Source organism: Typopeltis vanoorti, chromosome 9 (genome assembly GCF_054136105.1).
Source record: "Typopeltis vanoorti isolate ZY-2024b chromosome 9, IOZ_Tvanoo_1.0, whole genome shotgun sequence".
Taxonomy (NCBI): Eukaryota; Metazoa; Arthropoda; class Arachnida; order Uropygi; family Thelyphonidae; genus Typopeltis; species Typopeltis vanoorti.
In genome coordinates this window covers 70,247,576-70,262,400 of record NC_143557.1, presented here as the reverse complement: position 1 = coordinate 70,262,400, position 14,825 = coordinate 70,247,576, and the positions used below count along the sequence as shown (strand labels likewise).

The 14,825-nt window shown below is 34.0% G+C and overlaps 1 protein-coding gene across 12 annotated transcripts in view; it reads right to left on the bottom strand.

Moving 5' to 3' along the window:
• The window catches only part of LOC150103132 (TOX high mobility group box family member 4-A-like), a 540,588-nt gene that overhangs the window by 86,142 nt on the left and 439,621 nt on the right, over positions 1–14,825 (bottom strand). For 9 of the 12 annotated variants that reach the window (XM_090397573.1, XM_090397570.1, XM_090397578.1 and 6 more), the window contains one exon: positions 6,334–6,438. The exons of the other annotated variants lie outside the window; for them this stretch is intronic. In XM_090397573.1, the coding sequence (XP_090253699.1) occupies positions 6,334–6,438 (105 nt within the window). The remainder of the gene's footprint in view (positions 1–6,333; positions 6,439–14,825) is intronic. 12 annotated transcript variants of the gene reach the window in all.

Here is a 14,825-nt window from a genome sequence, read left to right as displayed (position 1 = left end):
GGGGAGGGGGGCTCAACCCGTCCTAAGGGACAGATGAGAAGGATAGGATAGGTGGTCAATTGCTGTGAAGTCTTTAGCCTCTATATATTCAAGTAGCCTAGTTGTGAAGATACTGCACTTGCAAACTTTGTTTGCTTTTACTTGGATAGGAGATTAAAAAATATATAATTTCTTTGGCAAGTTTAATTTAAGTGTAGTCATCTGGTAATCTAGTAGGTTATTGTTGTATGGAATTATGGGCAAAACGACTAAGACTATGAGGCAATTGTATTATGTTACACTTGCATATGTTAACTTCTTGCAGAATATAAACTTTAGTTTCTAGTAAAGGAAACCCTGCTACTTCAGTATGTATTCTAGTAGTTATCTTAACAGTTTGTGCGGGATTGCCGTTGCCAGCAGTCCCACACAAACTGTTATGATACTTCAGCATCTCTATCTGTGGACTAATGTAATTTAAAAAAAGAAATGACTTGTAGTTGTGAACATTAAAATCTGTGAGAAAGAGCTTTGTCATTAGAAAGTTGGACCAGATAAAATCAACATTAAGAAAGGAAACTATCAAAAAAAGATTTTAAGTTGTGACCACTCCTGACAGGATATTAGAATGAACACATGCATAAATGACACAAAAAGTGACATTCAAAAAGACAAAATAATTCAAATAGTGTATATAAAGATGACATAACTATTGAACCAGGACTTGATCAGGCTGAGATGATATGCTAATTAGGAAGTATCGATTGAAGATGAAGAACTAATAATTTGAGCACAGAGATACTTATCAAATAGCCAGGAAGGACATGAATAAATCAATAATGAAAAAAAAAAAAAAATTAATAAAACAAACTAACAGTTTAAAAGAGAGAAAAAATAAAGAACAAAAGAAACAAATCCTGTTACATACATGACAAGCCAGCAACATGACGATGTGCTGGCCATTTTGTTAAACATCATCAGATGTAGAACATGACATCATCATCTCATTAAACCACACAGCAAGCTCACAGTTATCTCTGTTCTTGGAAATGTTTTTGAGTGATTAAAGAGCAAAGCTGATAATAATGATAAGTACAAGATGGATTTCTGTTCAGGACATGGAGTAGTCATTATTAATACTACATACAAAGAAAGATGTCCATAAATACACATGGAGAAACGATAAAAGAAATAAGAAAAAGTGTCAATGACTATGCTATCGTTATAGTAATATCTACATGCTGGTTCAGGACACAAGAATATACACGAGATCTGAAATAAGTAGTGATCACCATTTAGTTTTGAGAGGGATAAAAATAATTATCCTACTGAAAAGAAAAATATGTAATATGTACAAAAGCTTTAAAAAGGATCAGAGTCTAACATCTTACAGTGATGTCCTGTAGACTCAAGTACACAAATATGGAGAAAAAAAATTAAATAATTGAAAAATAATAATTAAACCTCAGAAAGTCAGCAGTAGAACTCTAGAGCATTAATTGGTCAGCAAAAGAGGCATGTGTCAAAGCTGACTGTAGAGATAGAGATATCAGAACTCTGTGGAGAAAAAAGAAAGAGGCAGTAATGGAAAAGAAGAAGGCATATCAAAAGTTCCAAACAAGTAAGTCAGCATGTGCTCTGAGAGAACACAAAGAAACACGAAAGCATGAATTCATTGAATTCATTGGCACTACCTACCTGCATTCACAACCTCCAAACGCAATCCATTCCCATCACCACTCTATGAAAGAAAAATCTGACTCTCACCTCCTCCATTCTTCACCGCATTCATTGTCAACTTTCATGGATGCCCTCTGTTCCTCTACCCAACCTCCATAAAATGAAAAATTCAATCTACTGGTATCCTGTATGATCCTTTCAGAAGTTTATAAGTCAATCATATTACCCCCTTTTCTCCTGTTTACTGGTGTCTTCAAGTCCACAAATTCTCAATCAGTCTTGATAATCTATATTCCACAATCCTGACATCATCTTTGCAATCTCTCCATTGTATCAATATCACCATAGAAACCAGGAGACTACCTATGCATAATAGTTCAAGTGAGACTGTATCATACCTTATAAAGAGGCAAAATGATTTCCTTATTCTTACATGTCAGTGTTCATTTCAGCATTGCAATTATTCTCTGAGTTGTATTAATAATCTTTGTTATATGGCACTTGAACTTCAACTTCCTATTTATTAAAATTTTAAGATCCCTAGCCTGATCAGTTTCTTCTAGCATAATCCCACCAATATAATATGACATTAGATCACCTATTATACATGCCTTTACATTTACTAACATTGAACTGATAGTCATTTTCACATGCCCACACTTTCAGCTTATTCAAATCATCCTGCAGTAATGCATATTAGATGCATTCCTGATTACCCTGCCCATCTTTGCATCATCAGCAAATATATGATAACTGTATGTCACCTGAATCTTTCCCAATGCCATTAATGTGAAGCTTGAATAACAATGGACTAAGGACTGATACATCTGTGGTACACCACTGATCACCTTAAATTATGCAGACTCGCATCCTCCCCCCCTCCCCCACATATCACTTTTTTTTTTATGTCTATCAGTCAGCCATCCATGCAATATTTTATAATCTAATCCCATATGCTGCAATTTATGCAACAATCTTCCATGTTGTATGCTATCAGAAGTCTTTGCAAAGTCTAAAAGTATCATAGTGTATCTATTCCTCCCGTCTAACTTAACAGGACCGCTATTATAAAATGTAAGTTGCTCAAAGATGACCTTCCCTTGGTAAACTGATGCTGTTCATTGCAAAGTATAGATTCTCTGTTACCTTATTTCTGTATATGAGTTTTTACTAATTTTCCAAAATCTTCACCACCACCACTCCCGAGATACTGGCAAGTTGATAGAAGGACATGCCTTTGCATGTTTGGTAAGGATACAGAAAATAAACATCAGGAAAGTGCCAAAATGTTCTGGAGGTTAGTGAAGAAACTTATAAATGGAAGAAAGAGTACAGTAAACTAGAAATACTTAAATATGGAGGTATAAAAGTTTTACAGTAGTTGCACTGTAGAAGGTTGAATTCCAAATGACTTCCGGTCATCTAGAATGGGTGGTATAACAGCTTTCATAGTAGTACCCATTGTTAAAAAAAGAAAAATAAAACCTGAATGTGAAAATTGCAGAGGAATATCACTATAGTGTGTTCTGGGTAAAATTTATACAAGTATTTGGGAAGAGGTTAAGAAAAATTGTAAAAGAGACTTGGAAAAGAACAAGCTGGTCAAGCTAAACAGAGGTGGCAAATAGTTGATAAATCATGGAAATATAACAAGAACCTGGTTTTGTAGATCTGGAAAAAGCATATCACAAGATGCCAAGATAAAAGATGTTCAAAATGCCAGAAATATATGGTGCAAACAAGACACTGCATCAAGCAATTCATAGTCTATATCTGAACTATAAGCCAGCAGTTAAAATTGAATGCAAGTACAGAAAGATGGTTGAATGCAAAATCATATTGTGAGATGGTTTGTGCACGCTTATCTCTACTGTTATTCATCATCTGTATGGATAATATTATGAAAGAAGGTGGCATTAGGACTGATATCAAAATCGAAGATGTTAATCTTAGCTCTTTACTTTATGCAAACAATGTCCGTGACACTAATTCCTTTTATTCCCCACTAGCGAATAGGTGAGGCCATTTGGCTCTAACTTTTTGGAGACTGAGGGAACAGTTCAATCTCCTACTGGTAGAAGTAGGAGATTGAATCAGAGATGGCTGGCACAAGACTATCACTAATTATAAATGCCATCTGGTGAAAAGATGGCAGTCAGTGACACAATCTCATGTCCCTAACACAATATATTTATTGTCTGAAATAGAATGGTTTCTACAGTTGATTTTCTTGAGTTTACAGGATGAAAAACCCAAGTTTCTGGGACAAAAAAAAAAAAAAAAAAAATCAATTACCTGTACCAGGGAGAGAGACCAAGTCAAAGAAAGAATTAGAAAAAGTTCCACTAATTGGCAATGCAAACAATGTTATACTCTAAAATAAATCCAGTACAAGTCTGAGGATTCTTTAACTGAACTGAATAATTCCTGAAACACAACTTTGCCATGAAAATCTGCAATAAAAAGACAGGAACTATGAAAATAGGCAGTATTATTAAATTCATCAGCTGCATTCTTAATGGAGAAACTATAGAACAAATAAATCATTTTAGCTGTTTAGACACAATTTTTAGTGAAGATTGCATGGAAATAAGCAACAGAATAAGAATAACTGGTATGATGGAAAGTCAAGTGAATAAATTTATATGGAATATGAGAAATCAGTCAAAACATTAGCTGTATACAAGACAGTGTTCAAACCAATTGTAACTTATGGATCTGAGAGCTGGGTCAGAAATAAAGCAGTTGATCAAACACCACAGATATCAAATATGATAGTTCTGAGAAAAATTAGGGAAATGAACAGATTTCATCAGTGGCAGAATTATATGAAAAATTATGACATTAGGAAAGTAATCTGACATTTAGCATTCAGGAATATGTCATCAGAACTAATTTCATGTGGCATGATAACTTAAACAGAATGAGAGAGGGTAGCCAAATAGGTTTTTAATGGCCAAGAATGCTATGAAAAGACACTCTTCTTCTGGTCTAGGTGAAATGAAGATCTGAAAATACTGGATTTCTGACAAATTAACTAATCTGGAGGTAAACTGTTGATATGAAATTAGTAATAATGTAAACTTTCTCATTTAGTACTATCATCATTATCCAGTATATTATCACCTCAGCTGTTCAAGCAAAATGTGAACAGATTTCTCCTTTCTTCTATTCCTCTTGCCCACACACAGAACTAATGTGCTATAGATTTTGTGGCCTTTTTTGTGTGGATCATATATATATATATATATATATATATATATATATATATATATATATATCATAGCATCCTGTACCTCCCTTGATTGTACGTATCTGGAATTTGATAATGAAAGTGTGGTCATTTCAGACTTCAAGCCAAGTGTGAGAATTAATATATAATTGTTATGGCCAGTTGAAAAATACTAGACCATACTAAATCAGTGTGACTCACTGTTAATCTTTTTTTTCTTTTTAAATTATGATGCCAATTCTGGTATTTGTTTTAATGCCTAAAAAAAGAGCACCATTTCAATTCCTGGGAAACATAACAACAGTAGGATTTGAAGAAATAGAGGAAATCTAAAAAAGACAACATCACCTTACTTATTGTTCATGAAAATTAACTGTCCACAGCAATCAGCCTTATTCCAGCTTTAATAGCAGCAACCCTTTATGTTTACACGATATAATGTTAATACACTGCATGCAAAAAAATAAAAATAAATAAATAAAGTAAAAAAAAAATTTTTGCCATTTAGTTTTTTTCTAATCCTAAAAAATCACAACGAAAAAATAAAAAGCAAATGGATAAAAAAAAAAGATAATTCTCACTGTTAATTTCATATTTGCTTTTTTTATAGTAATCCTACTAAGCTTTTTTTAGCGATTTTTGGATGTCTAGTAAAATAACTGCTTTGTGATGAGGACCTTTTTAGCCCCCAGGAAACCTAACAGTAAAGTTTTTTTAAAGGACTGCAGGAAAAATCGCCAAGTAAAATTCTCATATTCATCATAAAAATCTGAATTCCTCAGCAACTGCTGGCCAAGTGACCAGCATTTCAGCTTTCAGGTTTGAATTCCACCACAAGCATGAGCATTTCATGAATCCCTTTAGGTGGCAGATGAATTGTATCACCTGGATTATCTAATCCTTAGTTAACCTGTACTAACAATGTGTTATATGGCCATAGACTTTCATGACCTTTTCAAATTCATTTTACTCAATGAAGAAAATCTTTCAGCATTGTATCAATTAGTGACTAAGTTGGTTACTACAAGCAGTCTACTAGCACATATCAAAACTTTCATAAATAAGACACTATTTTTTTAGACAAATTAACATGATGTAAATAAGTCTTCATCCTCATCAGAGCGAATGAAACAATTTTTGCAATTTTCCAGGATTTTTTTTAATTCAAAAAAATTATTTTTCCCAAGTTGAGAAAGCTAACCATCCTGTAAATAGTGAAATCTCCTGTGCGTAGATTTTCTTATATTTAGGTTTAAAATGCAGGTACTGAGGTATGAAAAGCAATATTAAATGTATCATGCTTTTGATACTACAAATGCATATATTTAAGAATTAAATGTTATCAATCAAAACCTAGCACAAAGAGGTAATGTAATGAGTATAAGTTGCCTAATTACAGACTAATTTTCCAATTAGAAGAAAATGTAATTTTTAGTACATACTTGATTGCCAAAGATAACATTTCCATTATTTCCAACAGAAGTTGGACCCAGACTCAAAGGTGGAATTTCAAATTCTTCATCCCCAAAACTTGGGGTATGAAATGTCTAAAGAAAAAATAAATAAATAAAAAGACTGAGATACCACATTACATCTAATGAATGTTTTAAAAAAATTACTACAGCAATTATATTATCAGAAAAATTTGGAAGAAGTTTAAGAATTAGCATTTGAGCTGTATGAATTTGCAATGCCTCTCCTCCACTCCAAAACTAAGTTGGAAGCAAACATAGCCAAATGTGTGTTTATCTGATTTATAGACATCCATTTAACAAGCATTGGTTTTCTAACAAAATATATGCCTGTACTTTTATATTATTTTCCATAACTAGCATTTTCATATAATTAAGAAACATATAGAAACATTTGATTACATCGATATTTTACAATTTCCTGGTTATTATAATTACTGAGACCTACTTTAGTTTCAACCAGTGAAATTAAATTTGTAAGTTGCATTAAGGGCACAAATTGATCTACATTTGAAAATATCTGCACAACTCTAATTTTATTTAAACCAATATAATATGAAAGGCTGTGAAAATTCCTTCAGTAGACTGAGAAAGAATAAAATGCAACAAATCTTAGCACTTCAATAGTAATGTAATGTTACAGATAAAGATTCTGCTTTGCATCTAAAAGATTGGTTGTGGTGGATTAGTAGCAAGGCAACGAGATATGCATATATTATTTATATCACATACATGGTCTCCTGTCTATCTGCAGCCTCCCCAAAACAAAAATCCTGCCACCTCTATCCAAGACTGCCTAACTCAATCTCAAAGATTTTAGTATCCTCTGTTGGGACTAGAAAATATGAATCCCCCCCCCCCAAGTAAAAGACATATCTTATCAAAATACAACATAAAAATACCCATCTGAAACAATGTAGACTTTGAATCACTACTATTATTACAGTCTATTTTTTGGACCATAAAATGCATCTTTTTTTATGTAGAGAAAAAGACTTAGAATTTGAGTGTGTCTTATGGTCCAAAGGTAGGTGACACCAGGTGAGTGTTGGATTCCCACATTTTCGATGCGAGCCAAACACATGCCTCACTGCATATGTGGGAATCTCCGATTTACATACGATAACTTTACCGGTGTCAATAGTAGTTAGTGTGCGAGCATATGCGGTTTTGAACAGTTCATTTGGACTATTTTTATTGTCATAAAACTATAAACATGAGTGTAAAACAAAAAAAGGCTTTCATATAATGTGAGTTGTAAATTGATTGTGATAATTTATGTAAAACAACATGGAAAGAGAGCAGCAGAAAGACATTTTGTTCCACTACCAACAGAAAAAATGATTCATGAATGGAGAAAACAAGAAGAACAATTGAAACTGCATAGTTGTGCAAGTTGTGGCATTTGCACACCATGGTGCTTGACTGCACGAAGGAAGACTTCTTGGTTTCGAATCTAGTCGGTGACTAGAAAAAAATTTTTCTAAGCCTTTTTTCAACGGGTTCCCGAGCTAGTCGATCTCTGGCATTGGCAAGCAGGTTTTTTCTCCCAGAAACTCAGCTTTTTTGTCTCGTAAACTCAAGAAAATCGAACATAGAACCCACATTATTTCAGACATTAAATACAAGTGTTAGGGACCACGAGATGGCGGCACTTGTTGAGCTGTCTCTCTTCACTACATGCCGCTTAATTAGTGATAGCCTTGGGCCAGCTATCTCTGATTAGGCACCAGTGGAGATTGAACTGCCCACTCAGTCTCCAAAAGTTAGGGCTAAAACGGCCTCGCCTACTCCCTATATACGGGAATAAAAAGGCGTTAGCTGATTTATATTTATTTTTATTAGTAAATATAAGAAAACATTTGAAGTTTTTGATGAGAGTGATAACAATAGTTCAGACAATAATACAAAAAGTGACAGTAACAAGATGAGTGAAGACGAACTGAATGCTGCTGGTACAAGTTATGGTAATAATAAATGAAATTTAAGGTTTGTGAATATTTTTATATAATAATATATTTTTTCTAAAAATTGTCAATTGTCTCATAAATTTGGGGTGCGTCTTATCATCCGAAAAATACAATATATGTTCCAGAACCAACATCCACTCTAACCACCACCACTAAATGAATGCAAAATCATTCCCATTCTAAGCAACAAAAAGATTATTTTATATTCAACCACATTTTTATGCAACTTCTAAAGATGACTGTGTTCCTCCTAACCATTTACTTTCAAGCCATCCTTTTAAAAAACTACCCATAATTAGGAAATGCATTTAACTATAATAAGGATATTGGATTAACTTTAATAACCAATTTCAATAAATATTTTGCCATACTTCTCATAGATATAACTGCCATCCTGATGCCAACACAAGATATGGACTAAGCAATATTAGCACACACACCAGATGGCCACTTTATTAGGAAACATCTCCCCATTTAGGAAATAGACCATTCCTGAAAACACCGAGTCATGTGGCTGCAGTTTGCTATATAAATCAGGCAGCCATCAAACGGTTGTTTTTTTGTATTTGATGTATGTTATATATCAGAATGGGTAAAAGGTACAACTTAGGTGATTTTTAATGTGGTATGATTGTTAGTCATACCTAAGATGTATGATTACATATGAAAATGAAAAAGATATAAACCTAAAAATTGCAAAATATTTAAAAATAACAGGTGTAATTAACTGGTCTAAAGTATACCAGTCCTATTGTATGGAAGTGAAATCTGGACAATAAAACAAAAAGACAAAGATTAATAAAGGTTTAAATGAAGTTTATGATAAAAACTGCAAAGTCTACTCTATTTGATCACAAAAGAAATGAAGAAATTATGAAAGAATTAAACCAGGAATCAGTAATAGAAAAAATTTAAAAATATAAACATAAATGGATGGAACACGTTGAAAGAATGAAAACAGAAAGATTACCAAAACAAGCCTTAAATTGCCAGGATGTCCTCTTAAGAGATTCAATGATGACTTCTAAAGCCAGAACAGGCCACTTTAGACCTAAATTCTTGATAAGCATGATGATGATGATTGTTAGTACCAGAATCTCACAAATTTCTACTCTATTGGGATTTTCACACGTAACAGTGCTTAGAGTGTATCTGTCCAGGAAGTTTACTATTATTAATCTCTGCCTGAGATCCATAATGTGCAGTAGAAAGATAAAATGGTGAGGCTCTTTCATCTCACAGTTAGCATCCTATGTCTGTAGATATGCATGTTCATGGGGCCAGTTTGCTTGTTTTGAGGGACAAAAAACCTGAGTTATGAGAAAAAACACTCTCCACCTCAATATGAAACTGGCTAACTCACTATTTGATTGAAAACACTTGATAAAGGTTACTCTCTTCACAGATGAGATTTGAACCTGGGGTTTTTCAACCAAAGAGCTCGTCCATACCAACTGAGCTAAGGAGACCAGAAGTGGTGCAATAACTAGATAACTTTAAGCCAAAGGCAGTCCAGTGGATGAAAACAACTCACTGATGGACAAAGTTAAGGATTGTGAAATGAGGAAGGCCAAAACCAGTAGAATCACAGCTCAATACAACAGTGGTGGTCAGAACAAAAGTTCATTGCACCTAGTCATGGATGGGATACAGGAGTAGAAAACTATCTTGGGTGCCAATGATTTGAGATAAGAACAGGGAGATGCAGCTTCAAGTAGGCACATGATTATCAATGCTGCATTGCTGATGACTAGATAAATGCCACCTGGTCTGAGGAGTCCCAGTTTGTAACTGTATCATGCTGATGACAGAATCAGAATATGGCAGCAACAGTTCAGGCTGGTAGCAAAGATGTAATGGCATTGGGAATGTTTTCTTGGTGCATCTTAGGTTCCCTACTACCAGTTGAACACTGAGTGAATGCTAGTTTACCCATTATCAAATGGGTACTTTCAGTAAAACAATATGCCATGCCACAAAGTGTATAGCAGGTTGAAGTGGTTCAAGGAACACAACAGTGAATTTCTTTTATCTCAGTGGCCAGCTCAGTCCCCAGACCTCAACCCAATAAAGCATCTCTGGGATGGAAAGAGCAGTTAGCAGCAGTAACATGCCACCATCCAGTCTGTAACAACTGAGCGATGCTATTGTCATAGTGTGGACAAACATCCCCAGAAGAACATTTCAGACACTTAGTTGAATCAATACCACAGAGAATACAGGCTGTTCTTAAAGCAAAAAAAAAAAAAAAAAAAAAAAAAAAAAAAAAAAAAAAAGGGGGTCCATCTTTATTACATGCTGTTCCTAATGAAGTGGCCACTCAGTGTATATCATAATGGAAAATAAAGGATAATGCATGTATATAAAATTATAAAATACTTAATTTTATAGGAGCATCTCATTGGAGTCCAAAAATTCATCTTAGTAAGCCTGCATTAGCCATTATTCACAAAATAACTGTCATACTTCTGCTCAAACTCATTCACTGACAATATACTCACAACCATCTCTGGCTAACTAATTTGTTACTTTCTAAGCATACACACACATGCACGCACGCACGCACACACACACAGAAAACTTGACCATACACCCTTGTTAATTATGCTCCTATATAATTTCCCAGCTGATCCCTTGTTCTTTTCCTGCTTATGTATTAAAAGTTTTTTTCAATAATATAAAAACACTAGTGACTTAGAAATTTATATTAATTTCTAAGTCACTAGTGTTTTTATATTGACAGAATACTGCATGGAAAGCTTAGTTTCTGATCTTTGGAAGACTGAGATTGTTCCAAAGATCAGGAAATGTAATTTGGAGTTTAGTGGATTGAGGAAGGAGGGGGATATCATTGAGACATATAAGTTGGATAATTCACAATATAAACACCAAAAGAGAAGAATATACTATTAAACTTACTAATATTTTGCTGGTTTTCTATCCAGCATGATACATCTTCAGAGAACAATTATAACCATGATGAGCACACAGCACTGAACTAGATAAATGTGAACAAATATTCAAAGTGAAGTAAAGTCCTTATATGGCACCCTCTATGAGCCAGATACCCATAAAGTTAATATGGAGAAGTCAGGCTATCAGCCTCAACATAATGGTCTCTCATATCTTTGGAAAATTAGTGCAACCAAACCTGTCGAAGTTGGGAAAGTGCTTCTAATAACTGTTACTTTCTAAAAATAGTCCCACACACTAATGTTCCCTCTAATTTCTGCCAGTTCATGTATGCATGAAGAACATTTTGCATGCAAGTTTCCAGTCTCTTACTCAATGTGTGCACTAATGTAATATTTCTCATATTAATGTTGCCATTTTTCATGTCACTATAAATTGCAAGCACTAAATTAATTTGCTTAAATCCACCTGCCTACAAAAATCCATCACTGTTTGCTTAAGTTCAAGTGACTGTACCATCTAGACAAATATGACACAGAGTGTATTAGTTTGGAAAGGTTAGAGTGATATCGAAGTTGAGACATTGGAGAAATTACTAAATAAATAAGTGACCAGTATGATTTATCATATAATTGGTTTTTATAGTACTTTTAAAAGTTGTTGGCTGTAAATCAGACATTCTGAAAGCAAAAATTTTGTGTGTGCACTTACTAGGCATGTGCACTACATTTTTGACCAGTGTGCTCGTGCACAGCTTAGAGTGAACACTACATCACGCCTATAATAATTTCTATGTAGTATCTAAGTTTTCCTCCACCTGATCCTATTTGAAGGAATATCCTGAGCATGGTCTGCAATCCCAACTTAGAATACAGATGATCGTAAATATAATTTTTGTGTTCTTCGAGATGGATGTTAGATGATCTACTAGAGTAGATCAGTTAACATCCATCCTGTCCAAAGTAGGCTAAACTGCAGACACACAGAGCTTTATACACTCCAGAATGTGCAAGAGGATGAAAGTGATCTTTAGGAGAATGGATGAAGGTAGCTAGCTGAATGAGTCATTTAATAGTGGCATAGAGATCATATCTGTGGAGAACTTGAGTTTTTTTTTTTTTTTTTGCCTGATGTGCCATTAATATATGGGATGGGAATGGTTTTGCTGTGATCTTGTGTATACAGGGGGGATTGGGGAGGGGAGTGCATTCAGTATTTTATGTACCATATTTACTCAAATATAACTACTATCACACATATCTCGCATCCCTGATTTTACTTTATGAAAAAGAAATTAGAAAATTTTGCATATACCTTGCACACGAAAAAAGTTTAAAACTTTAAGAAATAGATAGTGAATACTGTTATGGCAGTTTCAGATATTTTGGAATTCGGTTCAAGAGAATCAACATTTCAACTCAACAATGATCAGCTTGCCTTTGTTGTTGAGTTGCGCGATCTTTTGCTAATACCGCACCAACCACATACGAGACTGGAAGTAGCGATAACAAACAGTAGATTCTTGGAAGTCATAGCCATTTTCAGTTTTTTTTTTTTTTTTTTTTTTTTAATCATGGTGATCTTATGATTCTAAAATGATAAAAGGAGAAGCAATAATGAAACTGTTTGTTTTAATTTAATTACAGAAGCATTGTCGCTAAAGATCACGTGATGAAAGTAAGCTGCCAATCGTGTAAATAATGTTGATAATTAAAATTTAAATACATTCATTTTACAAATAATCTGAGCAATTATAGATTATAAAAAATACTGAGAATTTATTTATAAACGTCCATTTGATTTTTTCCTAAAAAAAAACTTTATTTTCAAAAAATCTTCACATATATTTTGCACCACGATTTTTTAAGTTTAATTTTTTGGGGAATAAGTCTGTTATATTCGAGTAAATATGGTATTTTATACAGGCTGTAGACAGTGTCATTTGAATAAATAGCCCTGGCTGGTGAGTAAGTTTTGAGGATGCCATACTGTTGAGAAAGGTGGTGGTGTGATTGTAAATACCTTCTTGTATGAGTGGGTTTTCTGTAAATGGAAAAGGATAATGAGCCAAGCACTTTCTATGAAGCACTCTCCCAAACTCAACAGGTATGGTTGCATTAATTTGCCAAAGATATGGAAGACCATCATTTTGAGACCTGATAGCCTGACCTCAAAATTAACTTCATAGTTGTTTTTTTTCCTTTTGGTACTGTTTATACCATGAGGCTCTATTAAGAATAATCAACAGCAACTAAACCTTTCAATACATAAGTTGGTAAGGGGTTATTATTAGATTAATGTGGAAGAGGTTTTTTATAGTAAGGGTATAAGTAGAGAACAAGAGGCTGTCCATGGAAGCTGTATAAGGAGGATTTAAGGCATGGTTTTGATAAGCTATGTATGTGACAGTGGGAACTCCCACAATGAATCCTTTGACTCCATGAAGGTCTGATCATTATAATATTCTTAGCCAAGGACATTAGTTCAGTTTGAATTGTTTTCCATCTTTATTTAGTTCAGTGCTGTGTGCTTGCTAAAGTAACATGGTTTCCATGACTTCTGCTTCACTACTTCCAAAAACAGCTTTCTTAAATTTTTCTCTGTATTCTCTGAGGGCACCTGTAATTAACTGCCAAAAACTTTTGATATGATCTCTTCTTTTCTCAGAATGCCTCTAACTTCTTGAATCCACCACAAAGTTCTGATTTTTTTATCTTTACAAGCAACTTTTTCACGTGCTTCTCAAGCTAAATCAAATCAATGTTTCCTGTAGATTTTGTCAGTGGCTATGCAAGGTTTGGCTCATGTTTTCAAACTCTTATTTTTTTTACTCTAATATTTATATATTTGAACTTATATCTTGATCTTTTTTTTAAAAAAAAGTTCATACATATTTTTCTCTTCAGTATGATAGTTATTTATTATTATTATTACATGACACCTCCAAGGACTCATAGAGGAAGGGCCCCTAGTATACAACTCTCAGTCTCCACCACTTAATCCACCAACAACACAAAGTGCCACTACCATCATCATCTACACCAAAGCAATCTACTGCCCACCACACCACTAGCATTTTATGTCTGTGTTCTCAAGGCTAATTTGTCTGTATGCAGGATGAAAAACCTGAGTTTCTAGGAGAAAAAACCCTGCTACCTCTGTAGGAGATCAGCTAACTCACCTTCAATTGAAAAAACCCACATAAAGATTCCTCTCGTCATGATGAGAATTGAACTTAGGCCTTTTCCAATCAAAGGATGCAACATATCGTGGTTCTTTTCTTCCAAGTGTGCTATGGAGATGCTTATCATGGTCATTTTATTACGGTCAGAACTAAATAATGATCACTTCTTATTTCAAACCCTTGTGTACTCAATGTGTCAGAGACCAACTGAACATATCATTAACACAGTCAAATAAGACTTTTCTTGTATTTTCATTCCATGTATTATCGGCATATTTATGTTGGAAATATGGCGTTAGTAATGACCAGGCCAGATCCAGAACAGAAATCCAAGAGGTACATACCATTATTATTAGCTTTCCTAATTTCTTCCAATTTTCTTTTATGTCTGACAT